Below are 13,667 nucleotides of genomic sequence, written 5' to 3' on the forward strand. Positions count from 1 at the left end.
AATCCTCCAAAAGCAAAGCTCCATGACAAATCTTGCTATATTTAGACTTCCAATGCAACGTCATGAATTCAATCCAACAATTAAAAATAAGTAAATTCTGACTAGGTTACATGCAATAAGTTCCAGAAAGATATTGTCAATCAGATGTAGCAGTCCTCGTTGAAGTCCAATTCGTCCACCCCCAATCATCTAGAGCTTTTAAATAACAAGAATTTATTCCTACATCAGTTCTGTTATTTCTAATCTCAATTCAATCCATGCTTAACGCCCTTGTCATAACGATACATTAAAGAACCTAAAGGGAAATTTTACAACAATAAATAACTAATAGAACTGGACGGCAGGCCTCAAGTAGCACAGCCAGATGCATAAACTTGAAAGGCCTTTTAATAACTGCTCCTGCTAGCCAACAAAACTTGGAATTTAGGTACAGACATTGAGACTCTCCCAGGCCACTTGTCCTGACATTACTGCTGAATTTTAAGCACTGGAAAAGCAATTACATCTCGAATGCTTGCAGAATTTGTCAGAAGCATTACTAATCTGTCAATTCCAATCCCCTGAAAGTTGAATTCGTTCATCAGTTTAGTTACAGTAAAGAAAAAGGATACTAAACATCCAAGTAAAAGAAAAGATCCATGATATGTTCCATATTTCTCTATACCAACCACTATTTGAGTGTTTAATGTTTACCTCAAGAAAGATATACCTTTTCATAGTATTATGTGAATATAAAATTATCATAGTATAAGACCAATTTAAAAAGTCTCCTTTTAACTATCTTTTATTACATCTTTGACAAACTACAAGTAAAAATAAAGCAAATAAAATGATGCAAATGCAACATAGAAGTTTTATTTTTAAATTCCAATAATCCCCTAGATTTTGGTAATGTGACATTTTTTTCATATATACACTAATCCTATCATCAAAATATCTGTCAATTTCACTACTGCTCAAATATCAGTCCCAAATGTGGTGTACAGATTAACAATTTTATTATTTTGTAATTATGCACTTGAAAATTTTATACACCTGCTGCATCTGAGAGAGACTTCAGCAACTGGTCATTAGAAATTTGCATATGAGAAAATTTCAGAGCAGCTAAGAAATAGCTATTTGAGATACTTTCATTAGCCACTTTCCAAATCTATTTTCGCTGTGATTATTCAATGTCAAAAGGATAAAGAGCTAGAGTTACACTAGCAGTCTTATTGAAGATGTCCAAAAAGAGATAAAGAAAAGTGGACAGACAACAGATAACCATACCAGTCCCGAAGCAGGTGGCATTCCATACTCCAGAGCTGTAAGAAAGTCATCATCAAGTGTCACTTCATAAGAGTTATCCTCGTCTTTTTTGTGATTGCCACCTACGGAGTCTGGTCCAGAAACAGCTGCATCACGCTTCTCATTGTGTTGCCTAATCTGCTCTTCAAATCGTCCTCTCTGCCAATTTTTTTTTTAAATGACAATCTTTCCAATTATTATAGAACCGGCCTTGTTATATTTCAACTTTTCTATTAATTTTTTAATGATTTCAATATTCAGATTTTGGATAAGCCTTTCGATTTTCCAACAAAGTAATCTCATATTTTCTAATTCTTTTTGTTTTCATATGATGTGATAGATGGTCCTCAGAATTAGAAAGTCTCTTGATTTTTCAACCAAGTCATTTAAAAATATCTTCCACGTCATATAGACTGGAATAGATAACATTGCAAGATTTAGAGTTAATTTGTCTCTTTTGGAGAAACTAAATTTCTTTCACATCTCTAGCCTTATTTCTTACTAAATAGCATTTCCTCAACCTATTTCCTAAAGTCAGACCTCTTTGTTATACAAGAGAAGCATATCCAAGTAACACACAGGAATCTGAAGAGCTATATCGTCCCCTATAGCTTCAGCCACCTCTTTGATCCTATCAAAAGCTTTATTAATTCCACAAAACATAGATTTCTCCAAATTTATCCTCAGCCCAGAGGCCAACTCAAACAATATAAAGACTGAGAAGAAGTTATCAATCACTCCTTGGTCGTCTCTGCAAAACAAGCTATCAATCACTCCTTCTTCCAAGAATACCTCTCTCAGTGCTAAAATTGATCATTTGACTTAAAACATCTCCCACCTATAGAAAGAGAAAGGGGGAAAATATATCCCCATGCCTTAATCTCCTAAAAGCTATGAATTTTCCCACGGCTTACAATTAAGAAAATAGAGAATATTGGTGCCTGAGATGAAACCACTCAACCTTTTAGCCTATCAATAAAGCCTAAGATGTGAATTATATAGCTCATGCTAATTTCCTTCTCTCTTTTGAGACTCTTTAATCTGTAACTTAGTTTAGTACTTTTTGCCTAGTGACACAAAGTATGAGAAAACATAAACCCTATACCCTAAAGACCCCGCGACTATGGCAAGGCGGTACGCTTTGCTCCCTCGAGACCCCTACTCTAATCAAAAGACTAAAGACCCCGGTTCGAGAAATCAAAATAAGAGGGTCGAACCATTTCTTTTGACCCTTTTTCAAGTTTGATAAATGTTTAAAAACAAAGCCAGAATTTAGGGGAAATGTGCATCTAGGGTGTGGTTGTGGGGTCTTGGGTTGGAAAGGAATTGCATATCTTTTTGAAGATTAGTCTACCAATTTAGTTATTTTGGAGTAATGTATAGTTTATTATACTTCTTGGTGGTGCCACTATAACAAATTCTTTTGTAATTATTCTCTCTCCATGATCCTCCAAGGTTGGAAGGTCTTCTTTTTTTTTTTTTTTCTTTTTGATAAGAAACAGAGACAATATATTCAAAAACCAAGACAACCTATAAGCTCTCCCCTACGGACTAGGCAGAGGTTGGAAGATCTTCTTGTAATAGCTCTGATAGGGAAGGGGGTTCTCTCTTCCCCTGCCTCAGGTTGTTTCTTTCTTTTTTTTGATCAAAATACAATGTCAGGTTTCTTATTAAAAAGAAAGCTAAGATTCTTTTTTTTTCCCACAAGATACGAACTTTTCAGATGAAAAGGAACAAAATTGTTCAAGGATACAAACTCCCAAGGGAGTGAAAACTGAAAAATAAAAAGGACAACAAAACTAAAAAAGAGTTATAAAGGCCTCCCTATTCGTACAAATCATATGAGGAGAAAAGTATGAGAAAACATAAGAAAGACCACACCAATGAAAAGCTTTGTATCTGGCATAATTGAAACACTCTAAGGCTGAACTACGAGAATCCTTGAATACCTGATGGTTCCTTTCAAACCATAAATCTGGAAACTACCTCGATGAGCTTTAACTTCCCCAGCCTTCTTTCTTTGATCATTCTGATAGTGCCATTGTTTAAGAGCAGATTTGAATTTGCGAAGCTTGGAAAATAATAGATAGCCTGCCCAACCATAAGAATTATCTTCCAACTTGACTGATGCTAAGATTCTTGAAAAGATGAGGACTAGGAGCTTTCTCCAGGCTAGGGAAGGTCTCAACACCGGAAGGCATTTGGTGGAATGGAAGGAGGTTTCTAATCAAAAGGAAGATGGTAGGGAGAATCATACATTGGTCTCCAAATTGATTTGGCATTTTCCCCATGTAAGTCACCCTTCATGATATTCTCTTATTTCAAGAAAGTACCGGGTAGAGAGGAGGTTGGTCTACTGCCAAGAAAACAATAAGAGATATGAGTCCCTGGAAGTCTCTGGTTGGCTGCAAAACACTTTGCGACCAGTTCCTTTCTTTCAAAGTTGGCATGGACTTACCAACTTCTAGAATAAGTTTACCAGTCATGGATAAGCCTTTTGAGTGCCACAACCATGGGATTTTAACATTGTGAGGCCTCTAGAAGTCTTCTGAGGCTAGTCCACTAATGACTAAGTCTGAGATTTTTCTATAATTTAATCGAGGAATGTGGGGTATTTGTTCCTCCCCTCGTGAATGCTAGTTTAACAAGGTCAAACTAGCATGACAAAGTGATTTTATGCTGTCAGAATAGATTCCTGGTGTCTAGGATGGATTACTTTTAAGGGGACTAGACAATTAATGTACCACAAACATACATTCAATCATATTAGCCTACAAACTTTTGTACTAAGGATGTTCAGGCGGCATTCAAGTAGGGGTGATCAAGTATAGAAAAAAATCGATCTGACCAACAAAACCAACCAAACTAACATCCGTCGGTTGATTTAATTGACAAGTCATCGGAATCAGTTTTGCGAAATAGCAGCAGTTCCAAGAAACCAGACGCTGGTTTCTTGGAAATGACAGTAGTTTTCTCTTTTTTATATATATAAATTTTCCTACCCTATTCCCACTCTAAGCTATTCTCTCTCCTCGCTGTTTCTTTTTTTTTTAGCGTGATTTTTTTCTTTCTTTCCTTTTAGCACGATTCTCTCCCTCTCACCCTTTTCTTTCGCTTATCTTCTCATATTTCTCTCTTCATTGCAAAGATTCTACTCTCGCCTCTGTCTGTCTGGTTTCTCGGGTTCTAGCTGCCCTACCCTCCCAATCTTCTTCAGTTATTCATGCTCCATCTCCCTTCGGTTGGCCGCCCATCTCCCTTGCCTCTCTGGTTCTGTATTTATTCGTGGCTCATGTGTCGAATCTCCCTTCGTCCTTCGAGTTTTTGTGTGGAATTCTTATCACTGTTCTTCCTTCGATTTTGAGTTCCAAGTTCTTCGTCTTCGATTTCAAGCTCTGGGAAAATTTCAGTCAAAACCGAAAACCGACCCCGATCGATGATCATCCCTACGTTCAAGTTTGAAAACAAGTGGATGGAAGATGGAAGGGGCTTATACCAATGGAAAAAACTTGTCCCTTAAATTCAAATTGAAGGAAACTTCTTACCATCTGCGAAATAATTAGGTTTCCGGCTGAAAGAAGAAAAAGAATTCAAATTGATAGTAGAGTACTTGAGCCAACGTTAACATGCAAGGGCTCTCAACTACTGCACTCCAACTTTAAACAGTAAAAAGTTTCACCGTGCATACGCTTCTGACATTGCTTATAAAAACCACTAAATCCAACAGATTGACTCAATTATCTCTTACCTGATCAATAGGATCGGTCAATTCAGAAAATGCATTGGCCAGCTCACGACCACAAATGAAAAGTTCGAACCTTTCTGTCAACCCTGCATGTCTAATACAGAAGAAAAAGTGGAAATTATTAAACACCCTGCCCCCGGGGAGGAAGAAAGAAAAATTATACAAGTTAAACAAAGAGAGAATAAAAACATTCAAACAGTTGATCGTGTTCACGGTCATCCTTCAACAATTGAGGAAAGAGGGAAATGATTGAATGTTTTAGGGTGTAAAATAAATTTGTTATGCCCCATAGCTCAATTTTTGGCATCCTTGTGGATTCCTAAAGGAATTCTAAAATATGCCTTTATGTTTTACCCTTCAGGATCAGATATCTTATTGTACCACAAACCTTGTTTTTTATTTTCAATAGGAATGCTTATGTTTCCTATTAAAAAAAAACAGTTGTTTGTATAAAAATGCTTATAAAATAGAAATTGGTGATCAGTTTTCTTGCCCCAAAACTTGATTCTTTGATACCAACGAAATGGAAAGTTTTGACATTGATGCACGTATAGCATACCCAAAACAGTTTCAGCATCTACATTTACACATGACACTGATTCTCTAGAATCTGTCAGTATATGAACCACTTGGCTAGGTAAGAAATAGAAAAGCAAATACACTTTCAAGAGTATAAGCTCAGAGCTCAGATTGGAATATTGCTAACCTTCCGATATCTCAATACATTATGATTACATGAAACACGAAGTTAAAAACATAGATACACCACCATGTGGCCTTAATACCTTCTATGAGGTTTAGCCAGAGGAGATATCTCAACCGGATAATCCAGAACAAATGTGGGTTGAAGGAGCTTCGGTTCTACAATAAGCTCAAAAATCTGGACACATAATATGCAAATCCATAAGGATTGGATTAAACAAAGACAACTTTTTTCTATGATATAAAACTATTTCATTATAGCAAAGGATGAACAAGGCCAAAAGAGAGCCCAAACTAAATAGATACAAGAAAGGCTTCCAATTAAAAGAATATAGGCCAAAAGACAAAAGGAAAAACAAGAAAATCCTCCAATTTATCAGATAAAATTTTAAACTATTACAAAAAGAAATAGAATTATTGACGCCCATTGGCAGGCTGCAAAGTGGAGAAGTTAGAAAATGACAACAAATGAATCCTAACAAAGTGGACTAATTGCATCCATAAAGTTTCAAGAGTTGACTAACATATTCTAACAGAATATCAAGCATAAAGGTAAGCTTCCTAGGTAGAGATGGAGCATAACCTCAGACAGAAGGTGCCCAATTGATTGGCTAGCTCCAATAGAAGTTTTGTCCTTATTATCAAGTGTATCCCCAATGGTCTTCAAAGCAACTTCTTTGGCAACTTTAAGGTCATTTCTAAACTCATTTAAATCAATCCCAGTGGTTTCTTTGACAAGGTTGTGCATTGTTTCTCTCCTCCAAGGCCTTTCCAGGCATATTTCAACTCCCTACAAAGATGTATGGAATAACCACTGTATAAGGTCATTCATATAATTGGCAGTGTCCAGATAGAATGTTCTGTAAATTTGAGCATCCTTCTACAACTGATCAGATAGATAGGTTTATATGCTCCAATGAGAAAAATGAGAAGCAACAAGGATTTTTCCATATCCAGTTCTCCGAAAAACTTTAAAACCAGTTCTTTCTAATAAGAAACCTCCATAAAAAAATGAAAGAGTACAAAAGAGAGGATAAGGCATTCTCACAACTCGTCTGGCAGCTTACATAAAAGCATTCCCCAATTGGCATCAATAACTAAAAGAGGATAATTATGAAAAACCTTACAATAGGAGGTTGAGCTCCATGTTGAAGCTAACCATTGACCCTCTGCCAAAAAATACGATCATCTGGAAAAAGTTCTTGGAATGTTCTATTCCTTTCAAGCCAAAGTTCCAAAAGAATTTTTATAACATTGATCTACAAAATTCTCTTTTACCATTTGAAAGGCCTTTCAAATTTTTCTTTGATTGTTTTAGAAAAACTTCAAAACTGGTTAAATACCAAGTTTTCATTTTACAAAATAAAGCAAACAAGAAAATTTGCATACAATACACATGGAGAGAAACTAGAATGTTCAAAGTTGAACTGAACGTACCTGGTAATCAATAGAAAGTTTCCCATGAATGGCAAAAGCACAACGAGTAACAATTTCTTCAGCCATGTTCATCATACTCTGATAATCTGAATATGCTTCATATATCTATTGATCAAACTATAAAATACTGATTAGAGCTCCATTTTCAAGATGCATCTTCAAAGTGTTTCCACATTGACGGAAGCAAAGAATGATCAAAAGAAAGGTTACCTCAATAGAAGTAAATTCAGGATTATGACGAGTTGAAATTCCTTCATTTCTGAATATGCGTCCAATTTCATATACTTTCTCAAAACCACCAACCTGTCATCCACAAACAATATATTCAGAATATTGTAAATCTTAAACATACAAGTTTGTGTGTGTTGATAAAAGAAAGGGTTATATCAAGAATCCAAATGAAGAAAAAAGTAACGACATCATAACTAGCATTAGGAGAAAAAGGCATAAATGTGTGCGAAGAACAAACTTTTTCTGGATAGCTACAACAGAAACAGAGAACATGAAGCCTAGCATGGTATTAGTTCTTTGAAAGTCAATTTATAATACCCACAACGAGATTAGGATGTTCCTCTCTCAAAAAAAAACAAAACAAAAAGTTTTTAATAGTACCCACACCTTTGGAACATCAAGCACAGTCATACATTACTCAGTATGCTTTTTTTTTTTTCGAACATTATTTATATATTAATAATAATGACATACAAGGCATATGATGAATGTCATGTCACTGCATTCAAGTTTCTGCAGAACTTGGCAGGATTAAAGTAAACAAGGAAAGAAGATAGAATGAAACTTCCATCAATAATTATTCCTGGACGCTTGCAGATGAATATATGGAACGCAATGAGAACAGCCCCAAGAATGCTGAAGGAACTAAAAAGGGAAAAAACAAGCAACATCTTCAATTAATGATTAATGTTTGCAAAAATCTTGAGAACCAGAAATTTTAGTAATGAAAAAAGGGGATCTGTAATTTCATTCTTTACAACCACATAAAAGGATTAGAATATCAATAACTCACTAGCATTCTCTTCAAGTGGAGCTCAGTAGCTATTCTTAAATACAGATCCCTCCCAAGGGAATTGTGGTATGTAACAAAAGGCCTTGCTTCTGCTCCCCCAGCTGCTCCCTAGTTGATTTAAACAAATCAAAAATCAAGTACCAGGTAATAACTATATTTGGGCACTTCAATTTATAATTAAGTAATACATAGAAGAAGGCGACAACTAACAAATTCATCCATAATTAAAAAATGCTTCTCAACATTGTGACAGTCAGGATCAAGCAGATGGGACAATTTGATAGCTACAAATTTGACCAATTTTATTCCTCTGTAATCAACTGGCTCAAATAATAGCAATGTAATTTGCACCAGTCTTGCAAGTTATATTTGATATAAGGTTTAACACAGAAAGATGTAGAAATGTTAACTTCGGGAGTTCCTCTAAAATACAAGTTTATCAAGCATTTCCTATTTCTCAGAGGCAAGATGGCAATATAGTTCAGGCCAGCCATAAGATAATTTGCCAGCCTTCTGTCAAATTGCAAGCTGTCAAATCAAAACGTGTTCATAGACAGTACTATAATACAATTTAGAGGGAACTTGCAGAAATAAAAGGCCGGATCTCCAAAAATGCTCAAAAAGAAGGAAAGAAAAAGTAGCTATAGGACGATATTCATTTTACAAATTGATAGGATAGGCTACCTGGAGGGGATAGTTATTATCATAAAATATTCCCTAAAAGGAGGAGCACTTTGTCGATCACCAAGAGGGAGAGAGAGCGAGGGTGGAGATTGTTATGCTTTACAAAAAAGTCAATGTCCAAAATGAGTAGCAATCCATTGGCATATACAAGTCCAAGTCCAATTTACTTCTATTATTTTTGAATGAGAAAAGAAACTTTCATTAAGAAGAATGAAATAACAAAATCAAGGCAATACAGACAAAAAGAGCTAACGTCCAAGTGAATAAACCCAAAAATACTTGGATCATAAAGAGGAATACACGAATATTAATCTTAGTGAAATTTGGATTCTGAATATGTGAACATACACAATATAAATCTCATCAACTAAAGCAAAAATAGTTCATGGATGCAAACAAGCAAGCAAAGGAGATTTCAGAAGTTCGAGGAAGAAAGGAAATTTGGAGCCACGTCAATGGAATTAGAATGATTAATAATTTTCAAACGTGTAAATTAATCTTCATTAGAAGAAAAAAAAAGTCTATTAAATTAGATATAATATTTAAATGAAGCTGTGAGAATATTCACAAACCTGTAGGACTGGAGTCTCGACTTCGACAAAACCTAATGATTCCACAGTCTTCCGGATCTCTGATATTATCTATACAAATAGGGGAGAGCAAGGAGTTCAAAGTATTAGAGAACCTGGCATTATTGTTTTTCTTTTCCCTTCTTTTCTTTTTTTTTTTTCAATAAGAAACTCAATTTCATTGATAAATGAAATTTACAATAAAATTGATACAAAAAAGGAGAGTAATTACAAATCTTATGATCCCTTTTGGTGATTTGAAGACACGTTTTCAAAAAACAAGGAAACATGAGAAAACTTTGTAGGTGTGAGAACTGACTGAAAATCTGCAATATGTTAAAATGTTTGGTAGTAATTTGTAAACATTGGAAAAAGAATTTGAGTGTGGTCCGATTATTTGTTTTTAACGTGAACCAAAGTATCTGTACAGTACATTGAAAAAGAAAAATAAAATATGATCAACCTATATTTGATTACATTGTCTACATGCATGCCATGTCCATACAATCAAGCCTCAAAGCAAGTCTGATAGATGTTCATACGATAAATTTATTTATTTAAAACATACACAAACACAGAGAACAAAGCACACACATTTTCAGTCACATCTCCATCTTGACAGGAGAGAGCTTATTGAAAGTTAGTCTCTTCTTTCTCTCCCTTTGGGAGATTGTATCTTTTGAACAATTTAGTTCCTTTTCATTAATCAATGAGAAGTTCACATCTTGTTCAAAAAAAAAGAAAAGAGAAAGTTAGTTTCTTACCAATAAAAGAAACCTGAAGTTGGTTTTCAACTTTCATTTCTCTTCTTGGAAGTAATACTACTAAATTAGAAGGGTTAAAAAAAAACGTCACAATTTACTAAGGGTTAAAAAAGCATCAAGGATACTTGAAGTATTGAGAATTATTTAGCTAAGTAAGCCTACATCACCTTTGCTCTTTTCCGGAATGTATCTGCTACTTCGGGATTTGCAATCATATCTATGTATCTGAAAGTGAAATACATCAATATGACGTCAACTATGAAAAATACATTAGTGAGCTTAAGCATATTTTAAATGTACATTAAACATTTGAAGTGCAATGTCTTCATAAGATTGAAAAGATATCTAGAGAATGAAAATTACATGTGAAACAGATAGATATTTTTTTTCATATGTAAATGATAATATATTCAAAAGGAGAGGAAAACTAAAGAAGGAGATGAAAAATCCCTCGAAGCCAACTTGATTTTCAAAGACATTCTAAGGTTTTTTAAGAAAGGGGAAGGCCTGATATTCATCCTGATCAATGAGGGTTTTCACCCAAAAAAGAAAAAAAAACCCCTAAAAAAAATCGTATTCCATTTTTGCGAATTGCTATCAATAACCTTCAGTTTATTGATGATATAAAAACCAGGCCAATCTCTTGGCAGAAAATTTTGAGTGCTTTTCTCCTTGGCAACAAGCAATTGAAATAAATGTTCACGTTAAATTGTATGCATTTTCTTAATGCATAGGAAAAATATAATAAGATCATGTGATTCATGTCGGATATGAACTCCTGAAAAATGGACAATCAAGTACATCATCAAAAGATGATTTTCACAACTCTTACAACAAAAGCCTTTGAAATAGAAAAGAAAAGAAGAGGACCAAAATTACCGTTGGCGGTAGCGCTTATCAACATCAGTTAAACCATGATATTTGTCAGGAAGTGGAAGTAATGACTTCGTCAGGATTGCAAAAGAATTCACACAAACAGAAAGTTCCCCTGGAGAAAATGAAGGATAAACAATTAAAACACAACAAATCAACATGCTTAATTAAAAAGGCAGTTTAGATCCACAAAGGAATATAGAGGATTGATACATAATTTTTTTTTTCCAAAAAATATGTAACTAACTTTAGAATTCAAAATTTGCACACCATGCCTAAATTATATACTTTCTCAATAACTTTTACCTTAAAAAATAAATATGCAAAATTCATGCCAATATTTTTCTCTCTTATTATTCTATGTACAATATGCGATGCCATTAACTGTGGTCTCAGGACACCACTGTCTTACTAGTGTGGGTAAAGAAAAACGTGCATAAAGAGGTTCTTTCTGATTCCCATGCCCTGAAGAAATGACAAAATAATATAACAAACAATTCACCCTCCAATCTTCATAAAAGATCAATGTAAAGGAAAGTAATTGTTACACGTCCCAAATCCTAGATGTCAAACTTTTAAATCAATCTATTTTTATCTTTTTTGAAAAACATAAAATAATTAAATTTTTTGGCAATTTCATGTGCAACAGACTGATTAGGACAATATTAATACTTGAGGTTCTGTCCTAATTTCAATTAGATTTATACAAAAATGTACTTCTTGTTAGTAGTAGCTACTTTCAATGAGGATTTAACTTCTAAAGCTCTACCTTCCAGAAGACAACTACGGAAAGTCTTTCCTGCCAACAGATATATGTGATCTAAACATTAAGAAACAACAACACGAGAACTTGCCTTTCTCAGTTCGCTTAATTGAACCTCGAGCACCAAGAATATCACCAATATCAACAATATTTTTTAGCTGATCAAACTGATCGTTTATGAGCCTTTCCTTCTCACAGTAAAGCTGAAACCAAAAGTCCAATCAATTATGTTGATTACATGGCCCGTGCTTAGAAGAGCAGTAGTATAAGACTCTTCACAACAGCACCTTGTATATAGATCGTGAATATAAGTAGAGAACAAAATAAAACAGACCAAACGTCAAATATCTCCCAATCATGTTCACCACCATCTAACATCAAATACATAATTATCCCATTCTTAAAAATACTCTACTACCTCGAACAAGAAACAATATTATATGCACTCCATAGGGCTTCACCAATCTTAGCAGAGACTTGCGAAGTAATAGCGTGCATATATGTATACGTTTGTCCATGGAAGCAAGCGAGTTCACTAACCTGAATTGTACCGGAATCATCTCTTAATGTCAGAAATGCAAGTTTTCCAAACGCTCTGCGAGCCACAATTCTTCCAGCTATTGACACGCAGTCAGTGTCGCTATTAGACTCTTCACCATTGCCTAGATGTTTATATAACTCTTGAAGCTGAGCAGCAGTATGTGACCTGTCCCACTCATACGCATAAGGTTCCAAGCCTCTGCTCCTCAATTCTTCAACCTAACACCACATGAATGCCCAACACATTCAAGCAAGTCCAGAAATAAGAGAGTTGGGGAAGGGGTGGAGTTGGAGTATAGTGCATTTCTAAGTGGTTTGAGCAGAACCTTCTTTAAGCGGATTGCACGAACCGCCTCCCGATCAGACGTAGAAGATGGGGACGATGCATTGGAGGATGAAGAACGACGGTTGCGTCCGGAGAGCTTAACCTTTCCGTCTCCACCAGTGGAGATTGCGGTGGAAGAACAGCGGCGAAGGAAAAGGGTAGAACAATAAGTTTTGGGAGTGAGAGCGGTGATTGTGGAAGAGGAAGAAGCTAAGCGAATGAGGTGCTTCAACAATGGCTGGGACCATATTGTTCCATAGAGCTTCAACGCTTCCATTAGCCTGACTCGTCTTGCACCTCTCACTTCCTCTTCCTGGGTGTCAAAGGAAACACACTCAAATTAGCCCTTTATCCACTAGGTAATTCGTAATTTTAAGAAGTGGAGTGAAATTGGGAAATTGTCGTTTCTATACCCGAAAGTTTTTCTTTTTTAGAAATTTGGGTGGGGTTGGGGGGATTTTTTTTTTTTTAATAATGTTAATTTTAAAAGTATTTACCAAAATATGTCATTCCTCATATTATTTATCAAAATAATGCTTTGAAATTCATAGGTTGAACTGGCATCAGTGGGTCGTCTACCAACAAACAATTTTTTTTTTTAAATAACGCTTGGTCTCCGCTTTTTAAACAGCGTGGCAGGACCATGCTGTTTTCTTTTTTTTTTTTAAATTACTCAACATGACGTCTCTTGAGCAGGATTTTTTGAAATCCCGCTAGAGACGACCAATTATGCATGGGCGCCACCTGGCACCTTGGTCGTCTCTTGAAGAGACGACCTTTTAAAACCCCTAACTTATCTGCCCCACCACCGCTCCATTCTCTCTCTCGCCCAAATCGCCGCCAACATCCAGTCATCGTCGCCAGTCACCGTTCCGTCCAGTCGTCGTCGCCGATCACTGCTCCGTCCAGCCGCCGCCGCCTTTGGTAAGTAAATGATGAGATGTTCCTTTATTT

The 13,667-nt window shown here is 35.5% G+C and overlaps 1 protein-coding gene across 4 annotated transcripts; it reads right to left on the reverse strand.

The window, feature by feature from the left end:
* Positions 1–111: 111 nt before the first annotated feature.
* On the reverse strand, positions 112–13,061 carry OVA5 (Lysyl-tRNA synthetase, class II). 4 transcript variants are annotated; one of them, XM_022298122.2, is made up of 14 exons: positions 12,715–13,058; positions 12,389–12,607; positions 11,940–12,051; positions 11,092–11,200; positions 10,380–10,437; positions 9,452–9,520; positions 8,196–8,303; positions 7,382–7,474; positions 7,172–7,276; positions 6,318–6,524; positions 5,818–5,912; positions 5,036–5,126; positions 1,270–1,446; positions 112–560 (listed from the first exon to the last, which is right to left on the reverse strand). In XM_022298122.2, the coding sequence occupies exons 1-14, from the start codon at positions 12,988–12,990 to the stop codon at positions 468–470; spliced, it is 1,812 nt and encodes a 603-aa protein (XP_022153814.1). In that variant the 5' UTR covers positions 12,991–13,058; the 3' UTR covers positions 112–467. The 4 variants fall into 4 exon arrangements, with proteins under 4 accessions (XP_022153814.1, XP_087976614.1, XP_087976615.1 ...); XM_088120489.1 differs by lacking the exons at positions 112–560; positions 1,270–1,446 and adding exons at positions 2,754–4,733; positions 4,833–4,858 and having other exon boundaries at positions 12,715–13,061; XM_088120488.1 differs by lacking the exon at positions 112–560 and having other exon boundaries at positions 1,342–1,473; positions 12,715–13,061.
* Between the last annotated feature and the right edge of the window lie 606 nt (positions 13,062–13,667).

This window comes from Momordica charantia (genome assembly GCF_013281855.1).
Source record: "Momordica charantia cultivar OHB3-1 chromosome 2 unlocalized genomic scaffold, Mcharantia_2.0 BLBB01000002.1, whole genome shotgun sequence".
Classification (NCBI taxonomy): Eukaryota; Viridiplantae; Streptophyta; class Magnoliopsida; order Cucurbitales; family Cucurbitaceae; genus Momordica; species Momordica charantia.